Source organism: Corticium candelabrum, chromosome 19 (assembly GCF_963422355.1).
Source record: "Corticium candelabrum chromosome 19, ooCorCand1.1, whole genome shotgun sequence".
NCBI classification, from domain to species: Eukaryota; Metazoa; Porifera; class Homoscleromorpha; order Homosclerophorida; family Plakinidae; genus Corticium; species Corticium candelabrum.
The window spans coordinates 5,012,420-5,034,547 of record NC_085103.1 but is presented as its reverse complement, the minus strand read 5'-3'; the positions used below and the strand labels follow the sequence as shown (position 1 = coordinate 5,034,547).

The following is a 22,128-nucleotide window of genomic DNA, read 5'->3' as shown; positions in this document are numbered from 1 at the left end:
GCTGCAATTAGGCAGGAAAGACCTAAATTTCTCTCCTTTCTTGATTTCCAGTGGGAGGAGCTTTTACATCTTCAACGACCTCTTCTCAAGTCTTCATGAACGCAATGAAAGCGTTCAACGAATCGTAAGAAAGTTCTTCAGCTGATTAAATGTGGTGAACTTTCCCGAGCAGCAAAATTGCTTTTGAGTCCTGGTCTTGCTCCAGTCTCTGCAGAAACGATTGTAAAGCTGACCTTGAAGCACCCTGCTCGAGTAAAGAGTGTGCCCTGTCCAGAAGTCTTGCCTTAATCTACCAGTCTCTCTGAGTCATTGTTCTTCGCTACTTTGTCCAAACTTCCCAAGAGTTCCGGATCTGGCCCGTCTGGATGGAATTTTGATCATTTCAAGGCACTTGCAAGTAGGTCTACTACAGTCGGAAAGTTCTTTACTGTCTCTAACCTGATTGCAAGAGGATCTATCCCTCACGGCATAGTCGAGCTCCTTTCAGCTTCTCGACTTGTTGCTCTCTCGAAGCCATCTGGTGATGTGAGGCCAATCGCAGTCGGCGAGTGTATCAGGCGGCTCACGGCTAAGACTTTGTGTCTACAAAAGAAAGAATCTTTTTCATCCTTCCTCTCTCCCCTCCAACATGGAGTAGCGGTTGAAAGAGGACCAGAGCTTATTGTACATCATATTAGTCTACTTCTGGAATCCAATCCTGATTGGGTCATCTTAAAAACGGACTTGAAAAATGCCTTCAACTCGGTATCACGATCCCATCTATTACCTGAAGTTGCAAAAGCATTCCCCGACATCTACCATGTCCATCAAATGTATGCCGGTTTCAGTCCTTTGGTTTTCAACGACGGGAAAATTGCTCACATTCTACGGTCCGAGGAAGGAATCCACCAAGGGACCCCCTTGGACCCATGCTATTTTCTGTCGCCTTGCATCTATTTCTTTTGAACCTCCAGAAGAACCACCCATCCACCCGTGTCCTAGCCAACTTGGACGATATGTTTTTTATTGGGCCAATGGAGGATGTTTTATTATGCTTGAACGATGCGGAGTCTAGCTTAAAAGAAATTGGTCTCAACATAGCAATCGAGAAATGCGAGCTTCTGTGCAATGGTCTCCCAGACCATCCCCATCTCGATAGAGCTATTCGAGTTGTGTCTTCTGGAACAATCATATTGGGGATTGCCATTGGTCATCAACACTATGTCACCGAGACTTGTTTGGAATTTGCTAAAGGAGGACAAGGTCTATGTGACGAGTTTGCTTCCTTGAATGACCTCCAGTCTGGTATGCTAATTCTACGCTATTGCCACACAAATCGAATAAATCACCTTGCTCGCTCAGTGTATCCCACTCTGCTGAAACCCGCTACCAGGTTTCATGATGAGCTAACGAAAGCAACTTTCCGGCAATTGGTCTGTTGCCACGATATAGGGGAGCAACAGTGGCTGCAAGCAACATTGCCAATCCGGAACGGTGGGTTTGGCATGTCCTCAATGGTGTGGACGTGTCCAATCGCGTTTGTATCAAGTTGGGCCCGTTCTCTAGCTCACCTCCCTCAATCATTTGGTGATCTCACAGACTTAGTCAAAAATATCTCCCGTGCAGTCCAACATCCAGGTCACAACAGATCAATCGCCTCTCACCTTTTGCAGGCCCTGCCAGGAAATAAGAGCCTCGTTGATCTCATCAACAACCCCAAAAAACTACAGCAGAAGCTAAAATTGGAGCAAACGGAACAAAGTGTGTCCTCTATTCTCTCAAACCCACTATCTCAGCGCTCGGCTGCTCGGTTCAGGTCGCTACAGGGACTTGGAGCAGGCGCATGGCTTGACTCGATACCTTCTTCTGCGAAGCTTGCATTAAAACCCAGCGATTTTCGCTTAGCAATACGCATGAGGTTGGGTCTTGAAATGTCCCTCGGTTCTGTTGTCCCGATATGCGAATGCTGCAAAGACATTGATAAAGACGGCTATCACCTTCTCACATGTAAGACCGGCGGTGGGCCAATATGGACTCACGAGACATTGACTAGTGTTTGGAGCGACTGTCTACAACATTTGAAGATGTCCCATCAGCGAGAACCGAGGAATCTTTATGTTAATAGTGACGACCGCCCCGACATCGTTGTCTTTGACGCTCAACAGGGTTGTGACATTGAGCTGGACATCTCGGTGGCCCACCCATGGGCACTACATGTGATCTCTCGAGCAGCTCAGGAAGACGGCGCGGCTGCAGCTACCCGTGAGGTCAAGAAATCAGAGAAATATGCTAGAGAAAGGGATATCTGGGGCCTCCCCTCCAACTGCATCCCATTAGTGTTCGAACACTTCGGACGTTGGGGCTCAGAGGCAGCTCAATTCCTGCACCGCCTGTCACTTCAGTCTATAGACGAAGACGGAAGAAAGAACAGTCGTGATTTTAAGACATTCTGGCGTACATGCATGTCCGTAGCTTTGCAAAGATGTAATGCTAGCGTCATTAGCAGAAAGTTAGCAAGGCTGGGACATTCTAAGATCTTTACAGTTGACAGTTCATTCGCACGTAGTTAAATTATGACGTCGACCGTTTGGGCCAGACTAGAATGTAATAGTGTTGTTCTTTGAAAATATATGTATTAACAGACAGACAGACAGACAGACAGACAGACAGACAGACAGACAGACAGACAGACAGACAGACACACACACACACACACACACACACACACACACACACACACACACACACACACACATGTTGAGCCATACAATGCCACTCTTTCTGTCCACCAGCTAGCGAGCATGCAGCTCGTTGAGAATACTGATGAGACCTACTGTATTGACAATGTAGCTCTCTATGACATCTGTCTATGTACTCTGAAATTTGTTACTGTCTTAATTCAGGATGCTAACAGATCTCTGGCGGTACACGGACAGGCAATCAGTTGCCATGGCAACCACGTGCTATAGCTACCTAAGAAGCATTACGAGGTGCCCATATTAACTGCTCACTTCAATCGGTGGAACTCAGAACGGTAGTACACAGCCTCCGCTGTATGAGTTTCAATGCATGTTTGACCTGCGCACATCTCCAGAGACTGTAAGCTGTTATCTTCTACGTGCATGCATGTATCCTGTAGTTGAGATATTGCGTACAGTACTGTACGTGCACTTTTATGAGCTTAATTAAATAAACAATCATAATGGTAGTAGAAAACTGCACATATGGAAATGTTACAAAATTACATTGTATTTGAGCTGGACAAACTTTACTGCACTTGTTATGTCAGATACAAACAATTTATGCAAACAAAGAGGGTGAAAGTCGAGCAATTGATCTTGATTGACCAATCTATATTCTTCATAGTCTGTGAACTCATAACTATGTTAATGGTGGTTAAAGCACTCTGTCTGCAACACAGACTGCAAACACCCCTTTCAGTGTCAATCACTATTACTTTGACTTCACCAAATTCAGGAAAATCAACACATCGAAGAACCAAAATATCTCCGGTGCCATTTACCTTGTGCCATTTCTGGCCATTCACACTGCTCTAAAGGTAGACAGTCAACAACATGTAAGACAAAGTTTTTGAAACATCTGAGAGAAGACCTATAACCTGTAGATAGGCAGTTGATCATCAAGACTTGGCCAAAGCAATTTCAAGAGTTCTTTTTGTTCAAATTGATTAAGTAGAACAGTAGATACTAGAGAGAACAAGTGAAGTACATGAAAAATGCAGAAATGACCTAGATTTGAATTTGCTGGATCCAAATTCTGGTTCCTTAATAAGAAAAATGCTGAAAATAGCTGAAAGCTGGAAGTAGCACATTTGACGTTGATGATGAAAGGCTAATAATTTGGGAATGTTTATAAAGTTGTTGATAACACCAGCCAGGGTCTTGAAGTATTCGTGCTTGGCCTCAAAGTGCAAGCACCAAATGTGTTGTAGTGGTCCAACTCTGAAAAAGAAGGCAAGATTGCGAAAGTCAACATCAAACACGCCACTCTTCCCAGCACAACCATATCCTTTAAAATAAAAATGTGTGTCTATGTATACTATGTCAAATTGTATGTTTGTAGGCATAGTTACTGACTGTATTAGATCCCCAGTCTGGGTGATATGAACTGGTGTGTGTGTGTGTGTGTGTGTGTGTGTGTGTGTGTGTGTGTGTGTGTGTGTGTGTGTGTGTGTGTGTGTGTGTGTGTGTGTGTGTGTGTGTGTGTGTGTGTGTACATTGTGTCAGCATCAGGTCTTTTCATCACTACTGAGTATTGTCAGACCCACCATAAAACAAAAACAACAACAACAGCAACATGTGCAGAATCATTGTCATCTATATGAGGAAACAAGTGCTGTCAGTAGGCACTCTACATGTCTCAGGTGGTGCTGTGATATATGCTTTTATTCTTGTGCTGAAACACTGTGCTACAAATCAGTGAACTACTCATAAATCTTACCAGGCAGAATAAGTGTAACTGTTTCTGTGCACAGACACAGACAGACAGACAGACAGACAGACAGACACACACACACACACACACACACCACACACACACACCACACACACACACACACACACACACACACACACACACACACACACACACACACACACACACACACACACACACACACACACACACACACACACAACCTCAGCAACCACTGTGAAATATGAATGTCGTAGTGCATCTTTGGAGTGACTAGTCTTGATGGATACTGCAGTTCTTTAGACATTCTGTCATGTAGCTGGATCTTTTGTGCCAAGGGTTGTTTTGGGTGCAAAAACCAAAATCCACAATATCCAGAAGCAGCAAAAAATTCTCATAAAACTCATATTCTCTGGCACCCATTCTCCAATCATAGTAGGAAGGTAACGAGCTAAGCACCACAGTTTTTGCGGTTTGGTAAAAGCAGATGGTAAGAACTATTGATTGACAAAACTGTCAGACACACTGTACTTACCAGATTGTCTTAGATTGCAACTGTCTTCATTGCCAAGACGTTTAGCACCAATTTCAAATGGTCGGCTTTTACTATCAGAATGGCCATAATGAAAAGATCTAATTCGACCATTTAGGTCATCCAAGCTTAACAGGTGTGGTTGATCAGTTGGCACAACATCAGCTTCATCTACAGTTCTAGTGATCCCTCTAGCACATCATGCATAGCGTCCATGACAACACCCTCGGTAACATGGAAGATAGTTGATCTGTTGAGAACAGAGTCCCTGTTCAAGCTAGATGTGGTGCTAAAGTGAGCAGCTAACAGATCATTAAGCTCAGCACAGTGGTTCGTGTGAGTTTGTCGAGTTCTTGGTTCAAAGTCTTCAGCAACAAACTGCACATTACCATTTTACCACCGCTAAATTACTAGCTAATAATGAAACAACACCAACACATCGAACTAGACTCTACTGAATGCTTCATCCAACAGAACAATGCAAACACTTTTCACTTTGTTATCATGTCGTCCTTTGTAGCCAAGCAAAAGTGACATCTTCTGAATGCTGCATGAAGACTCTTGTAGCCTGCCAGGGAGTGAGCCACTAGGTTGTCAGCACAGACCAGAGCCAGAGTACCAAACAGTGTCACTGCTTCCTGCCTGCTTCCAACGGTAAATGAACTCCCTTGTAATCAAGACTTACAGACAGCACGTCACATGGAGATGAATATCACAAATACCTGTTTGAGTTGCAGTATCGACTCAACAAATGGCTTAAGCATTTCATCTATGCCATATTCATCAATCAGTTTACCTTTAACTAAGGTCAAGAGCTGGATGACTCTCAGAGAAGATCTATGCTTAGGTTCAATGTTGCCGAACACATAGTAGAAAGCCCCTAAATTGTACAACAGAATTACTACAGCACAACTGTGAAGAAACTAAGGAACATTATTTCAGAATGACCTAGTTTGTGCTTTTTGACATTTGAACCAAGCGGATTGCATATTTCCAAATCGTCATAATAAAGAAATATTTGTAGAGCAGTTGGGTATTGCCTGAAAAACTCTTGCTCCTTGAACAAGGACCCATCACAAAAATCACGCAAACTACTATCAGTGCTGCAATGCTCAGTCATGACCTACAGAACAAATCAATCTATAGTCAAACGTATAGCGAGCACACACACAGCACTCTGAGACAGACACATTCTACCTAATTACAGCTACATTAGATCCTTAATTAAATTAAAGCACAACTTACTTCTTCAGCAATTTGATCACATTTTAACAGTGACTGTAATGAAGCCACCAGATCGACGTCGTAGGCAGTGTCTTCTCCTGACTTGTCTCTTTCCAGCTGCTGTCCTTTCATAAGTCACTCCCAGGCACCGTTTACATTAGGCTCCTGATAACCATGTTGATATCAATCTTATATAGAGGTACAGTACAGCCACTGATCAGTACACCAGAAAGTTAAAAAAAATTCTTGTACAATTTCTCTTGCAAGTAGGGTAAAGTCGCCTAAACGTGGACACCGCCTAAAGGTGGACAGTTGAAGTTTCACTTCTTACCACGGAACGAATTGGTCATCAACCGCGGCACAGTGTGTTGTAGTAGCAAGCACTGTGTCGTACCTTCTCGGGGACAGAACGTTCTTGCAGTTGACGCCACGTTGTCTAAGTTTTTCCCGTATACAGTAGCCTAGACCAATGCGAAATCATAACAATCATGCAGCGTTACATATTCAACGCAAGCAATCACTGTTGTACGTTGGTCGCACAGCCTATGCCTTACTCTACTGTACCATGCAGATTTCTTTATTCACCTCTACGAGCAGCGACAACTTGTCATCAAAAGTGGGCGGGCCTGGAAAGATGCACACTAGGACCTCAGCAGACACCAATGCAGAGAAAGATACGCCACTTTTTGCACAAGTCTTTGCAGCACAGGACTCAGATCCAACACAAGGACAGAATACAAGAGACAGACGACTGCTGCGATCTCATGCAGATGAAATCCTCACTGCAGATGGATTTATAGAAAAACTGAAGGTTAGAAACGTACAGAAAATGGCAAAGAAAGGAAAGCTACAATGTCAAGAAACTCACCTCCCATCAGGAAAGTCCAAGAACACGTTTGCAATGGGAGTGGCTGGTTCAAGCGTCGCAGCAGTGACGAGAATCGAATGACTCCTTTTGTAGCATTTACGGTCAATTGTACCACCAAGACTCAAAGAAAGGATGATTAGGCAGCGACAATCCCGGCTGTAGCCATTGGTTCCACTTAGGGTGCGCAATGCTCGATGAGATCCCAGAACCTAGCAAATTCCGTTGCTGTCCAGACTTCATAGACGTCTAGGAGATGCGAAAAGCTTGTTGCAATCGTAGCTTCCAGTTTCAGTCCTGTTTACCGTAATAGCTCGTTGGCTTAGTGCGAAAACGCCGCTGTCCACCATTAGAGATAGTGTGCGTAATCAACCTCTTTAGTACCTCAGGTTCTAGTTGAATAATAATATCTCAACGAATAGCTACGGAATGGAGAGTGATCATCAAGGGCCAAGGGTAAATTGCGTTTCAAAATGAGGTTGCCGTAAGACTTCTGATGAGAGCCATTCTAGTTACTTGGAAGGGTGTCCACGTTTAGGCGAGTTTACCCTACATAGTCTCCAATCCTTGGCATGGGTGTTTGATGGCTGAATCAGAAAGCAAATCTGGTATACTTTCAGACCATCCAGCTTCCAGTACTTCTACTGTTAGCATGTAGCTGTACGAATGGAGATATGCGTTACACTAGACAAATTTGCTTAATTAATTAAAAACGTCACTTGAAAAGAAATACCGTAGCTAAACTGGGATGTGCAGCATCTAGCCTGGAATTCCTGGCCTAGGGTGGAGGGAGGACGGGACAGAGAGTGCAACCTCCAGGTGGTCTGTCCTGGGGTTTTGAACATGAAAGTATTCTCACATGTTCAAAATGCTAAGCACTCCGTTTACTAAAACGGTCATTTCCATCTAAAAATGTATGAAACAAGTCCAAAAGTGTATGAAACAAGTCCAAAAACATTTTGAGAAAATGATGGGTATGTAGGGATGGGTATGTACTTATGTCATTTATGCCCATCTCCTACATCACACTCTTTTTACCTATATGGCTTGCAGCAGTTGTGAATGTGATGTAGGAGATGGGCATAAATGACATAAGTACATACCCATCCCTACATACCCATCATTTTCTCAAAATGTTTTTGGACTTGTATATATACATACAGACTCGATCGTGAGTGCAATCTATGTCAGTGAGTATGTTTATACCTGTTGTTCCCTCGTCATCCTGGAATGGTACAGCTCGGCTGTCCACCAGAATGATTCTGTCGTCTGGTGGAATGAGCTCCTCAAATCGCATTTGCACCAAGTCCGTCATGGCCGACAGACAAATTTCTGACTCCGCGATGCGGATAAATGTCGAAGACCTCGCCTCTCCCAGTTGGAGCTTGTTGTTCACTACTTCTAGGAGGCAAAGGTCCACATTTTTCTTAATGTATCTGCTGGTCGCGATCCTCTGCTTTCGGCTGCTCGGTGCAACCGACCTAAACGCGGACCACGAAGAGCGCGACGACTCAGCCAAATACGGTACTGCAGGTGTCCATGATGTTACAGGAGCAGGCGTTGATGCAATAGCTACAGATGATCTAGACGTCGTCCGTTCGCTGGCAAATCCTAGTAATGGATTGCGAATTTCAGACGCGGGCGCAGCAGCGGATAGACTGTCAATAGGATCGCCATGCAGCTTGTACATTTGTCCAGCAGACAACTCGTCAAAGAGACAGTCAGACCCGGGAAACATTGCCGAGCCGACATCTGTCTCCAGGTAGATGGCATTCACCTACAGCACAGGCAAGAAATAAAACTCCTACATCGATCGATATACTATCGATATACTATTGTCAACCACGCACGGCCACTAGTCTAGTTTGGTACGTGCAGCTCTAGCAACACCGTGAATGCAGTTTAGACAGCTAGAGTCTAAATACCTTGAACACTTGTGACAATCGGTCACAAGTCACATCTGCCACCTTCAGTGCCAGTTCTCGGTCACTACTGAAAACCGTTATTAGGTCGAAACGTCCAGCCATGTTCACAGAATCGTTCGAATGCACAACGGTGTCTGCACCAACCGCATATATACAGTAGACATCGGCGATCGACACGCCTCTCTAGGTATGTGAAGCGTAGGCCTCACACTCAGTCTTCGCAGGAGTTCATAATTCGTTCCTGACGACGACCAGCAGTTCCTAGGCAATCTCTCTGGCGGCTGACCTCCACAGGAGTGAAAACGTGAGAGTTCCTGGTACTTGGTCTACGAATCCACATTCACGTCTCACTGCAAGTGGTCACCTATTGCATATATAGTGCTCTTCTGCATCGTATATCTGCTCTCTCCTGGAGCGTGGAACCGAACAGTTTGAAGCTCCTAGGGTTAGCGAGCTGCTAAAGACAAGAAACGCCCAACCGCTGCTAATTAGCGGTCAGCGGGGAATACCCTCCGCACTACAAACAAACACACGTCTCAACCGTCCAACTCCATGATCTACGTTTGAGTAAATCGCGTAGTCGTAAATCCATGGACGAAGACAAGATTCGAGATATGGTGAACAATGGATCTCTCCGTAGCTTGGACGAATTGACAGAGCTGGGCAAGCAAGTAAGTGATCTAGTGGGTAGTAGCCTCATTCAGAGCGACGGTGTGACAGCGCAGAGTCAACCGAGTCTGAGCTACCCGAGGTACTTGACCAGTCGTCCGGCTTACGCAGGTCTAGATCTGCAGTGACATGAGAGCCATCCTCAAGGACAGAAGCTCAAGATTCTCCCGAGGTGATCGATTGAGCGAATTGCTTGAATTGCACGTAGGCGCGCGTGTGTAGAACAGCAAACCGCGCATCTTTGTTTCTAGTTGCGATGTGTACTGCATAAAATGCCTGGTAGTTAATTAATTAAGCCTAGTTGAGTTTGAACGACTTTAGCATAGTTACTAAATTTTGTTGAGTTTTAGATTTAGCTAGATTGTTGCTATATGTGGTAATAGATAAATTCATATACCATGCATATGTACTGTGCTCATCAGCAATGGCTGATCGCACTCGAGATTGATTATTTCTGGGGAAGAGGGAGATTCCCTTCTCGTTAGAGCGGAGATTGCAAGAGATCGTCATAGGTAGCCGCGTCCCCAGACTCTCTCGCGCTAGTCTTGTCCGGTGCCCGTATGACAATTCCAGGCGCGAGAGAGTCTGGGATCATCCGCCTACTTCCTGCCATATCTCCTTACTAAATGCTCACTAAGTGTCACCCCGAGCGTCATCAAGTGTCCCGTAACTTCAAAATCAAGTTAGCGTTAGTCTAATCCAATAAACGTATCACACGGGATGCTATGACCATTGTTTGGTGTTTGTGGCATATCCAGCACTTGCAGACAACTGAAGCATGTTGAAAAGGTAAGACTATGGAGTGTTGGTGACGGGTGTCGTGTAGGCTTGTAGTCTGAGATCTACAATTGGCGGAGTGATGACCTTCTACGTAGTTCACACGCGGCCAGTACCGTTTGCGCGCAGACTAGACTGTAGCAAAAAACGTCCAATGGCAAGGGAAGGGGTTGATCTTGACATGAAACTACCGTCTACCCTTCGAGAAGTCTTCAAGTATGAAAACAAATACATCTTTTCGCGAAAGAATAGCCCTGGAAGCTTCAAGTTGACCCTCCAGACCGCAGTTTCATGTCAAGATCAACCCCTTCCCTTGCCATTGCGCGCTTTTTGCTACAGTCTAGTCTGCGCGCAAACGCTAATGGCCGCGTGTGAACTACGTAGAAGGTCATCACTCCGCCAATTGTAGATCTCAGACTACAAGCCTACACGAAACCCGTCACCAACACTCCATAGACTTACCTTTTCAACATGCTTCAGTTGTCTGCAAGTGCTGGATATGCCACAAACACCAAACAATGGTCATAGCATCCACTGTGGTACGTTTATTGGATTAGACTAACGCTAATCTGATTTTGAAGTTACGGGACACTTGATGACGTTCGGGGTGACAGTCGATGACGTTGGGGGTGACACTTAGTGAGCATTTAGTAAGGAGATATGGCAGGAAGTAGGCGGGATGAGCCCAGACTCTCTCGCGCCTGGAATTGTTATAAGGGCACCGGACAAGACTAGCGAGAGAGTCTGGGGACGAGGCTAGTCATAGGGCGGAAGTCGTCGAAGATTCACTCTGCCCCTTCCAATCAGCAGCACGCGTTGGAATGAAAAACAACTCCCTATTGCGTTGAGTTATGATTAGGGCACGCGTTCCACCAGACTCCCTGCTGCGTAATTCGCACAAGGCTGTTTCATTTTTCGTTCTTGCTGCGTTCAATTTTCGTTTTTGCTGCGTTCAATTTTCATTCTTGCTGCGTTCAATTCTTGTGACATTCAACTCAACCAAGTGTAATCAAAGATAGAAACTTGAAAATAGAACAACGAAAAATGAAAAATGAAAAATGAAAATCAAAAATGAAAAATAAAAATTGCTTGCCGAGTTAAATTTTTTCAGCAAAATAATTAAAAACCTTTGACAAAAAATTAAAAATTGAAAAATAGAAAAAGGAAAATTGAATTTAAAAATTGAAAATTAAAATTTGAAATTAAAAATTAAAATTTGAAAATTGAAAATTGAAATGGCCGGAAGGGTCACGGGCCGTAGTTGCCGTGCCATCATGGTTATTTGCTGTGTTCCTGGATGTACCAATGTATCTGCAAAGGGGAAATATTTGAAGTTTCACATGGAAATTTTTGTCACATGAATAAACTTTATTGCCATTTGAATGACGTTGACTGGTGGTTGCCAAGGGATACTCTACATTGAAGTCTACCACAGTTATTTAGAGAGTCTTTTCCAAAAAAGACCTGCATCATTGATGCAACATAATTATTTACAGAACGTCATTCAGATAGGGGTTTGCAATCAGCTTCCTTCTCCAGATACAAACACCACCACACTGTGAAAGCATTGGTTGCAATATCGTCATGTTATGTTTGTGTCATGACTATTTACTGGTGCCATAACAGACAGGGACTGTCCTGGGACTAACCAAGCAGTCTGGTTTTCTCAATAAATTTGTGCCTGGAGATCAAGTCATGGCAAACAAAGGGTTTGTTATTGCTGACATTCTCATGGACGTTGGGCATCTCTTGTGCTACCTCCTTTTCTAAAAGGAGGAGGTCAGTTTACTGAGGAGCAAGTCATTAAATGCCGACAAGTGGCTTCTCTTAGAATCGACATAGAGGGGTGATCAGACGGATAACGAAACATAGCATTTGCAATGTATAAATAACACTTAGTTCAAGCATAGATCTTTTATATAAGGTATTTACTGTTTGTTCATATCTAACAAATTTACATCCACCTCTTGTACTATAGATTTAATTTTGTACGGTAATTTACTAGTAATTAGTGTCATTGATATCAATTTTAGTTTGTGAAGGTCAATATATATAATGGCTCGTTATCATTTTGTACTCTCGTGTGTAAAGCTTCAGGATACACTACCGCTTGCTGTTCAATTTCATTTTCATTGTGTACACCATTTTTAATAGTAATACTCAATTATATTACTACAACATTAATTAATTGTATTAATTAACAGAACTTTATCTACTTGCTACCTAGGGTCCTTTCATTCTCTAAACGCCGCACTTTCTAGGAAATATTTATGAGGTACAAACCAAACCATTTGGTAAGTGCGTACCACACAGACACAGAACACGGATCATAGATTACGTACGCACGTTTGTACCCGTATTTGACGTCTGTCAAGTCTCAAAGTTACATCATCACTCAAAATGGCGCGGCAGAGTCACGAAAGAGATCAGAAAGAGGTTGTTTATCACTGCAAAACACGCAAAACACACAAGAGCCGAGTCCTAATGAGGCCTCACCTGATTCGATGCATCGCTATACGCACCGCTTAAAGTTCGAAAAGAAAAATTGTTGCTTTGGCTCTAGACTCACGCAGTTAGCAAACGCCAATGCATCAAAAGCGAACCAAATGGGCGCGCGGTAGTCAATGACATCGTTAGTGCCACGCCCTGTAAAGGTCACGATCGCAAAACGACGATTACCTATACCAGGCCTATATACGTAATGTAAACTACTAGGAAGTCTGCATGTTTCTTCCATGACAGCTAGGGTTTCAACAAATACGTATTGTCTAGCTAGGACTCGGCGTTTCAGTAGACGGTCTGAAAACTCCGTTCGACGTGTTACTCACGAACGCGAGGCGCCTACAGATATCGTACAACTAGTTAATTTATAAGATAATTTGCTGCAATGGAAGAATGGCTAATTAACGCGCGTACACTATGGAGGTACGTTAGCGCACGTTATATCTTTCCGCATTGTGAACCCAGGCAACCATGTCATCTCTAGCAGAGTCTAATGACGAATGGGAGCGATATGTTACTAATAATTTTGCACAACTCGTTGAAACTCTGCAACCTTCGTCGTTAGTAGACCATTTGCTGACTGACGGCCTCATATCGAACGAACAGCGCGCAATAGTGAATCAATGGGGCACAGACGAGGCACAAGCTCGGGAACTGCTAGATATTGTACGTCACAAGGGAGTCGATAGGCTATTTCGATTATGCAAAGGTCTCAAAGTCAGCAGGCAGGAGCATGTGATAAGAGACGTCATGAAAATCCCGGCTGAACATCGTATTTGGCAACTACAACAGCAAGAGCAACCGGTCTCACAACCTCAAAGCAATCAGCAGGTGTGTGTGAGTGCTGCTGTTTTATTAGGAATGACAGTCGCTGTTGTGTAAGTACAATCAGGTTAGACGATTGCATTTAATTAATTAATTAAATGTGGCTCTCTCAATAGATAATTAGTTTCAATGTTTAATTAACAGTGGTGAAATGATTACAACAGTGTCAACGTATAACACAACACAACAGTGAATACAGGCACAAGTACATGCAACGTAATTTTAATACTGAAATGTGCTAAATTGATTGGATGGGAACAGTGGGGCAAGAATCTGATTCGGAGGAAACTGCACTTCAGCTAGCACTTGTTCAATACGAACCCTTGCAAGAGCTTTGGGCTTGCAGTCACGCTGCTTTAGAACGGCTGCAATATGTTTACCAAATAATTCCTCTTCTCCAAAGTTTCATGCTGTTTCTGAGAATGCCTTACTGGTAGTTCTTTCAAATTTTGTAGTATGGCTGAATCAAGATTAGCATTACTCAGTTTGACCTTTATCTTCGTACATGGTGGCTTTGTTGACATCTGTAGTGGGAGAGTCTTTCAAGCATATACATCAGATGGTGTTGATGTTTGTTCTTGTGATATCTCATCATTTTTGCTGATTTAATGACGTCATATTGACGGTTGGGAAAAATCCTGGCTAGATCACAGTAGACAAAATAGTATTTTTAATAAATCCTGTCGAAACTGTATTATTTCATAAGACTGGGTGTTACTGTTGTTTTCAGTAATTGTGGACAAATTTCTGGAGATTTGACAGACTGACTTTCATTTGGATTAAAGTTTGGTTGTGTTCTAGAAACACGTGTTCAGCTATCACTAGATTTGCACTCTGCATGGGGTACAGTGCTTACTGTCTGTGTTGAATAGTGTCTTGCAAACATTACAAGGTGCTAAGCAAGCTCCAAGATTGTGCATAGGCTGCTATTAGGCAGGATGAGCTTTTCGTCCATAATTAAAGTTTTTGGTAAATTTCATGTAGAGGACACTACTGGTCATGTGACTCAGTTGTTCTTTGCGATTGGCTGTACACAGTGCAATGAATGCTGGAATAGAAATTGATTCTGTACCAGAGCTGTGTCACGTGCGTTGCATGCCGCTGCATACAATGCTTTGCAACGGACATGACGGACGTGACCCTGGTGCCAGCGTCATTGTGAACCAGTCCTAACACATAGCCAATGCACTGTTTGTTTGCAATTAATTACATTGTTGTGAAATTGTTGTTGTAGATGTGGACAGTAGATTTGAAGTTTATTGCTGTGATCATTGTGTCTATTGCTGTGATCATTGCATTTTTAATCAATCCCATTAACTTCAAGGACACTGTAATGTCAGGAACATGTTGGAAATATGTTAAAAATGAAGCATCAGCACTTTCTGAGAAACTGAACTTTACAAATGCAATGAATGATTTGCTATTTTCTAATGCTCTTATTGAAGAAAAACGTACAAAGGAAATACGTGAAGTTTTGAGTAAGGCCGAATGGAAAAATTTTGATACTTACAGGTTGTTGATGGAGGATCTACCAATGACTGACAATTCAGGATACATGAAGTTTTGTTGTTTATTGCGTGCACAGTCTATTTTACCTGCAGTTGGAAAGAGACTTTGTGATAAATGCAAACCGTTTAGAAAATGCACAAGAAATGAGACAGTACAGTTTAATATCAGCTCGTCTTGCCAGTCATTTCTAAATAACGCTACTGATGACTATATTGATGTTGAGCTTCCTGTTGATGCCAACTACTACTTGGCCAAACCAGACATTGAGAAATCTGTAAAAGTATACACGTCATCATTTGTATGCATTGATAATAATGTCACTGCAACTTTGACAATAAGTGTGGAAGAAAGGTACATTGAAAAGGACCTTCTCGAACGAAATATTGCCTTGACACTGAATGTCGATGTTTCTGAAGTAAAGTTAAGTGTATCTACAACAAACAGTACGTGGATGTTTTTACGTTTGTCGTCTCAAGCTGGATTACGACTTATGAAAACTGTTAGTACAAATGAGTCTAAACATCAATTTGGTCAAACGATAGCAAGAGCTCTGAACTCAAAGTCAGCAAGAAATGTTTCTGTTGTGTTGAAATTGAGCAACTTGCCATCATATACAATCTATGTTATTCCTACTGGGACATTTCCAGTCAAATCAGATGGAGATCCAGAAAATCAGAGAATGTGGATACCAGGTGAGCAGATGATATCTTAAGTAAGCATGTCATCATTGAAAACAATAAATACCATTTGAAATTTGTTTAGGAGCAGTTTGGTTGGCATTCATGTTAGGTTTACCGATGATTATTTATCTGCTTGTATCATCACACATGTTTGCTGGCTTCTCAATGAGAGGGAGGTCTGATGTTGGAGCAGTCGGTCAGAGTAAATCATTACACCATGACTTCAACACAGGTTAGTAAACGATATACTGCATATGGGTGACGGCTGTATTGGTCACAAGTTTGGTTACTTGCTGTATTGGTTACAAGTTTGGTTACCTCTGGTCGCACAGAGATGCCCACAATCTCACTGCAGCAACCCAGTTCATCTGTAATTACTTCTGAGAACTGTTGTAATAGTTTCTCCACTGGTGCTGCAATCTCACTTGATTCTGTCAACATTACACCACCATGGTTTCCCATAGCTTTAAGATAGTCTATGCACACTGTCGCCATTCCAACCTTTTTCACCCAATCCATTCCCAGCAGGTTTGAGCCTTTTCCTTGTCTCACGTAGAATTGAATAGGTGCAAGGTTGTTGCAAAATCTAACCTGACCTGTCATCATGCCGTTAAATGTCATGATTCGACGTGAAGCATTTCGTAACTGCTCCCTCTCCTTACTCAACTTGGGCTGTCCCAATTTATTCCACGCTATCTCATCCATTAAGGAAACGTCCGCTTCTGTATCAACTCTAAAAGTTAAGAAACAGTCATCCACTCGTACCTTCACCTCAAGTTTCCTTAATGTATCACGAACAGTTTCTGCACAGTAAACATTCTTTGTGACAGAGTCAATGCAATAACTTGATTCTTCATCCTCCTGAGACGAGCTTCCTTCTAAATCTACCATTACATCTCCTGGTCTAGCAACTTTGCCACGCCTAAATCCCAATGATTTTTCTTGGTTCTTCGCCGTCTTTTTCTTATATTCCCATTGGAAGTGTCCTTCTTCTCCGCATTGAAAACAGACAAACCCTCATCCGGCCTGGTAATGTTTATTGTAAGGTTTGCCTCTTTTCACATATTTTCTTCCTTGTAAATGACAAACTTTCCCTTGCGATTCTGTCGTTGCCTCACGTGTTGCCATAACACTATCTCTTGCTCCTTCCAACGTCTTAGGTAGGAGAATCACTTTATCCAATGGTTGCGTCAGTAAGTCTTCTTTCTCGTACATCTTTTGTAGAATAGAGTCATCATTAAGCCCTGCCCCAAAAATGTCTCTCAATCTGTCTTCGTATTCTCCTGCCTTGAATGAACAATTCATTACGATTCGTTTCAATCCTTCGGCGTACTCTTGTGGAGCCTCTTCTTCCCGTTGAATTCGCCAATGTAATTTCACTCGTTCTACAATTGCATTGCACTTATGCTAGAAGAACATCTGAGTCTTCTCAATAAGTTGTTTGACATTGAAGTCTGTGATTTCCCTTGACAGTACTGCGTTCTCCAGACGCATACGTATACCTTCATCTAGACATTTCAGAAATAAACTTCTGTGAGTGTCTTCCGTGATATTGTAATCTGTAACAGCTAAGTCCAGGTAGAACTTGAACGAATTGGTACTCCAACTCTTGAAACGCTGACACGAATCCTGACTCGCGTCTTCCTTGAATGTACCAATTGACCTGGCAAGTCTTTCAAAATCCTTGAATCCAAGAATCGGGTTTGAAGCCACCCTGTTTGCAGCGCTAATTGTAGCATAGGACTCAAAGATTGGTAAGACTAAATGTAATTGAACACAAAAGACACAACAAAGAAAACATGTATCTGTTAGCCGGCTATCCAAATGACTGAGTTGCCCCGCCTATGAAACCTCAGATGCCACACACTTGATCCAACTTGAAATGTAAAAACCTCTGGCCATTTTGAATGGGCATCAACAACTATGAGCCACATAAAATTCTTGAACGGTCCCGCAAAATTAAGGTGTAAACGTTGCCAAGTCTGCCCGGAAATTTCCATGGATGAAAAGGAACTGTTGGAAGACTATTTCTGTGTGAGGCACACGCATCGCAATTGCGTACCATTTTATCAATATCACGGTCGATACTTAGCCACCAGATATATCGGCGAGCCAGTTTCCTTCATGCGGGCAGAGCCCACATGAGCTCTATGCAACTGTAGCAGAAGCAGTTGCCTAATGGCAGATGGTACGACAATGCACATTGTTTCATCTCCATGCTTCAAAAGGCATCCATCAATAACTGAAAGTTGATGTTTGCAAGAAGAATACAGTTTGACGCTTGCATTCGATAATTTTGTTGGTCATCCTTCATGAATGTATCAAATGATTACTTGTAAGACAGCATCTTTCCTAACGTATTTCTGAAGTTGCTTGTAGACAATGGGTCCATTTTTAACATTTTGGGTCTCTAGGCTGGCCACAAACTGCTCAGCTTCTTCATCTTGTTGTCTAATTTGATCGAAAGTTTCATCATGTCCTATAGGAAGACGTGACAAGCATCAGCGTTTTTATGACTGGATGAACTTCAATATTTAATATTGTACTTGTACTGCGATAGCCGGAGAGCCCACCTAGTCAAACCACTGCTGGTTCTAGCAGGAACTGATATCCTAGTAGCGTCAAACATTGTGACCAGTGGTCTTTGATCTGTTCTTAACGTAAAATGACGTCCCAGAAGATAATGTCAAAATTTTTGAATTCCATAAATAATCGACAAAGCTTCCTTCTAGCTGTGAGACTAGTTTACTTCAGCTTTCATTAGAGACTTGGAAGCAAACTCGATTACTTGCTCTTGTCCCTCAGCGTTATGCTGAGATATACAAGCTCCTAGCCCTTTTTTAGTAGCATCACATGCTAGGAACAACGGTTGATCCTGATTGTACATTGCTAGAACTGGTAGTGAGGTAAGCATCTTCTGAATTGTGTCGAAAGAGTCTGCAACTTCACTGGACCAAACCCAAGGCACATCTTTTCTCAACAGGTAATTGAGTGGAACTGTATGATCAGATAGTGTAGGAAAAAATTGAGAAAAATAGGTAACCATTCCTAGAAATGAAGTTGAACGTAATTCAGCTTGATTTGTAGGAATCGACATGTCTTGAATGGCTTTTATCTTCTCTTCCGAAGGCCGAATACCATCCTTGTCGATGACATGACAAAGCGATGACTGAAAGAACGAACGTTTGTCTTCCTTCAAACGAAGGCCATGATCCCTGATACGCTTCAACACTTCAGACAAGTTTTTTAAATGTTTTTCATCATCGGACCCTGTCATTAAAATGTCATCAAAGAAATTAGTGGTTTTCTTGAGACTCTTTTTAACACCTTATTCATTACTCTTTGAAATATAGCATGTGCAGAGCTCACTCCAAATGGTAATCGACAAAATTTGGACAAGCCTTTGTGCGTATTTATCAACAAATATTTCTGACTTTCCGAATCCAGTTCCAATTGATTATACGCGTCTGACAAATCTAACTTAGAGAATTTTTGCACTTCCAAGACAACAGTGAAAAGATCAGACAGGTGAGGAATCGGGTGCTGGTCTACCACCATAAATTTGTTGAGAGGCTTAAAGTCTCCACATATTTGTACAGATCCTGATTGCTTCACAACATTGACAGTTGGAAAAGCGCATAATGCATTATTCACTGGCTCCAAGACCTCTCTTTCAACCAGTTTGTCTAATTCTACCTCTATTTGTTTTCTCAGATGCATAGGAGGTCTTCTAGACCTGCATCCGGAGGAACTTGGATGCTTGCCTTCTCATTGCAACGTCCACACTCGGCCTGGAATATGTCAGAAAATTCATACAACAGCTTATTCAAAGCGATTGGTGCTATTACTTCTACCGGTAACACAGCTGGGCCTCCCAAGCTTTTAAGAAATTCAATACATGTTGTTGCAAGTCCAATTTTCCTTATCCAATCCATCTCGAGTAGATTGGTTCTCACTCCTTCCTTGACATAAAATTGAATATCAGCTAACGAGTTTCGAAATTGCACTGTTTTGGCACAAGTTCCTTTAAATGTCATAACTTTTCCTGATGCATTTCGAAGTCTTCCTTAAGAAGCCAACTATCTAGGACTCCAAAGACACTCTCAAGACTGAGCATTTAGTAAAGATACGTCTGCTTCTGTGTATACGAAATTGAATTGTTTTACCATCTATTGACACATGCACCAATATTTTATTGCCTTCCGAGCAAACTTTATCTATCTTGCAAATGTCCTTGCAGATTGACTCTGTAGTTGGATCAGTAGTGCTTGAATCTGAAGCACTATCATCACACAGCTTGGCCGAAGCAAATGCCTTGCTATTTGTTCTTGCCTGTTTCCAGCTACTCGTCGATCTGGAGTTTTAAATCTGCAAGCACGTTCCACGTAACCACTGTTTTTATAATTTGCCCAAAATAATAAATCTTGGTGTTTCTCAAAGGACGTACTAGTTGGTAATGTTTTCTGTCTCCACAAATGTAGCATGCACCCACACGTCGTTGCTTATCATTCTCATAAGTATCTCTAACATAAACTCGATCTTTCTTTGCTTGCCTTGTTTCCTGATATTTTGGATGGTCTCCAAATTCACTGACGTAGACGTATCTCGTGTTGCTGCAACACTATCCATGGCACTCTCCAACATTCTAGCGAAAGCCAGTACCTGTTTGCTACTCTAGCAATTATTTGACCATGAATCTCACATGGCATGGAAGGTGGACACTTGGAATTGAATGTCACATAAATAATGTTACTATTGATGAACAAACAACAACACAATGACTAAACTGTAAACTGTAACAAACTGCGTGCCCTCAACGTACTGTAGCATATCTGTTTTGGCTTGGCCTCTGAGACGTCCGTCATGACGGATCTTGTCCACGTATTTGCTGCATAGCTTGCGCCAGACTTTGACAACTAATTCTGTGCCCTCCATCCTCTTGGTTTTGTATTCAAAGGTGCAGCTGACGTCTCAGCTCAAGAACGTAGACAAATGCACTGAAGATATTGACAGGTCACTCCTAGCTAAAACTAGTAAATGAAGCTGTGTTTACACCATCGCTTCAGAGCTACGAGCGTATATATTTATGTATCTGTGCGTGTTTGTGGTGTGTGTGTGTGTGTGTGTGTGTGTGTGTGTGTGTGTGTGTGTGTGTGTGTGTGTGTGTGTGTGTGTGTGTGTGTGTGTGTGTGTGTATTTATTGTGAATATCAATGCAAATTTTATGAAATTTTTGTTTATCTATTGTCATTATTATTAATTAATCATTATCTTGTTGCTAGAATGTATATTTCTTTGAAAACACAGGGATGCGTCGATGTGATTAGAGATAATTAGCTAAACCAATGTCCCACACTATAGATGTACTTCGAATTCAGCACAGTGACAGAAGTGACAAGTGTGTGTGTGTCTGTGTCTGTGTCTGTGTCTGTGTCTGTGTCTGTGTCTGTGTGTCTGTGTGATTAGAGATACTTTTAGTAATTAATCACAGGGTACTTTTGGCCTGCAGGACAGAAAATGTGCTTTGGTAAGCCAAAGTAGGTCGCATAATTCCTGCATCAGTTCTCCATATACCCTGTTTTGACATTGACTCAATGTGTTCACTGTAATCACCACGACACCTTTACGCGTATGCGCATCACATCAACATACTTGAACAGCATAGCACAACACTTGAACAGTCAGTCAACACAAATGCATTCAGTAGCTCTCGACCAGTTTTGGGCTGCCAACACCACCTCTGACTAACTCAGCAACACACTTAGAACGCAGTCCATTAGCTTTCACAATTCATGCAACAAAAGAAGGCTGTAGTTCCACACAATTGCTATAGAAATAATTTCAAACAATTATACGTACTACTCAGTACTGTGTCATCATAGTCTGTGATATCAACAATGTAGCGTGGAAATTACAGCAACTGTACCAGTCACGGTAGCCAGCAGAAGATAATGCTGTTACCATCGGTCAAAACGAGGAGGTGTGACTGGATTTTGACCGACACCCCACAGGGCCACCGACAGGAAAGGGAATCTATAAACCATACACTTCTGCCCCGACCTAACCGGTTCAGGAGAAAGAAAAAAACTATAATCTACACTCTCAATCCTGCTCCGACCTAACCGGTTCAGGAGAAAGAGGGAAGGAAACTATACACTATACACTCCTGTCCCGACCTAACCGATTCAGGAGAAAGGAAAAACTATAA

The 22,128-nt window shown here is 42.4% G+C and overlaps 1 protein-coding gene across 1 annotated transcript; it reads left to right on the top strand.

Moving 5' to 3' along the window:
- Window positions 1-13,378: 13,378 nt before the first annotated feature.
- Window positions 13,379-16,158, top strand: LOC134194653 (uncharacterized). The gene is made up of 3 exons (XM_062663595.1): window positions 13,379-13,738; window positions 14,967-15,933; window positions 16,004-16,158. The coding sequence occupies exons 1-3, from the start codon at window positions 13,379-13,381 to the stop codon at window positions 16,156-16,158; spliced, it is 1,482 nt and encodes a 493-aa protein (XP_062519579.1).
- The last annotated feature ends 5,970 nt before the right edge of the window (window positions 16,159-22,128 follow it).

Bases quoted from the DNA above. Each gene is read 5' to 3' on its own strand.
- LOC134194653 (XM_062663595.1), top strand. From the start codon at position 13,379: ATGTCATCTCTAGCAGAGTCTAATGACGAATGGGAGCGATATGTTACT. The intron at 13,739-14,966 runs GTGTGTGTGAGT...TTGTTGTTGTAG, and splicing joins AACCTCAAAGCAATCAGCAG to ATGTGGACAGTAGATTTGAA. The intron at 15,934-16,003 runs GTGAGCAGATGA...AAATTTGTTTAG, and splicing joins TCAGAGAATGTGGATACCAG to GAGCAGTTTGGTTGGCATTC.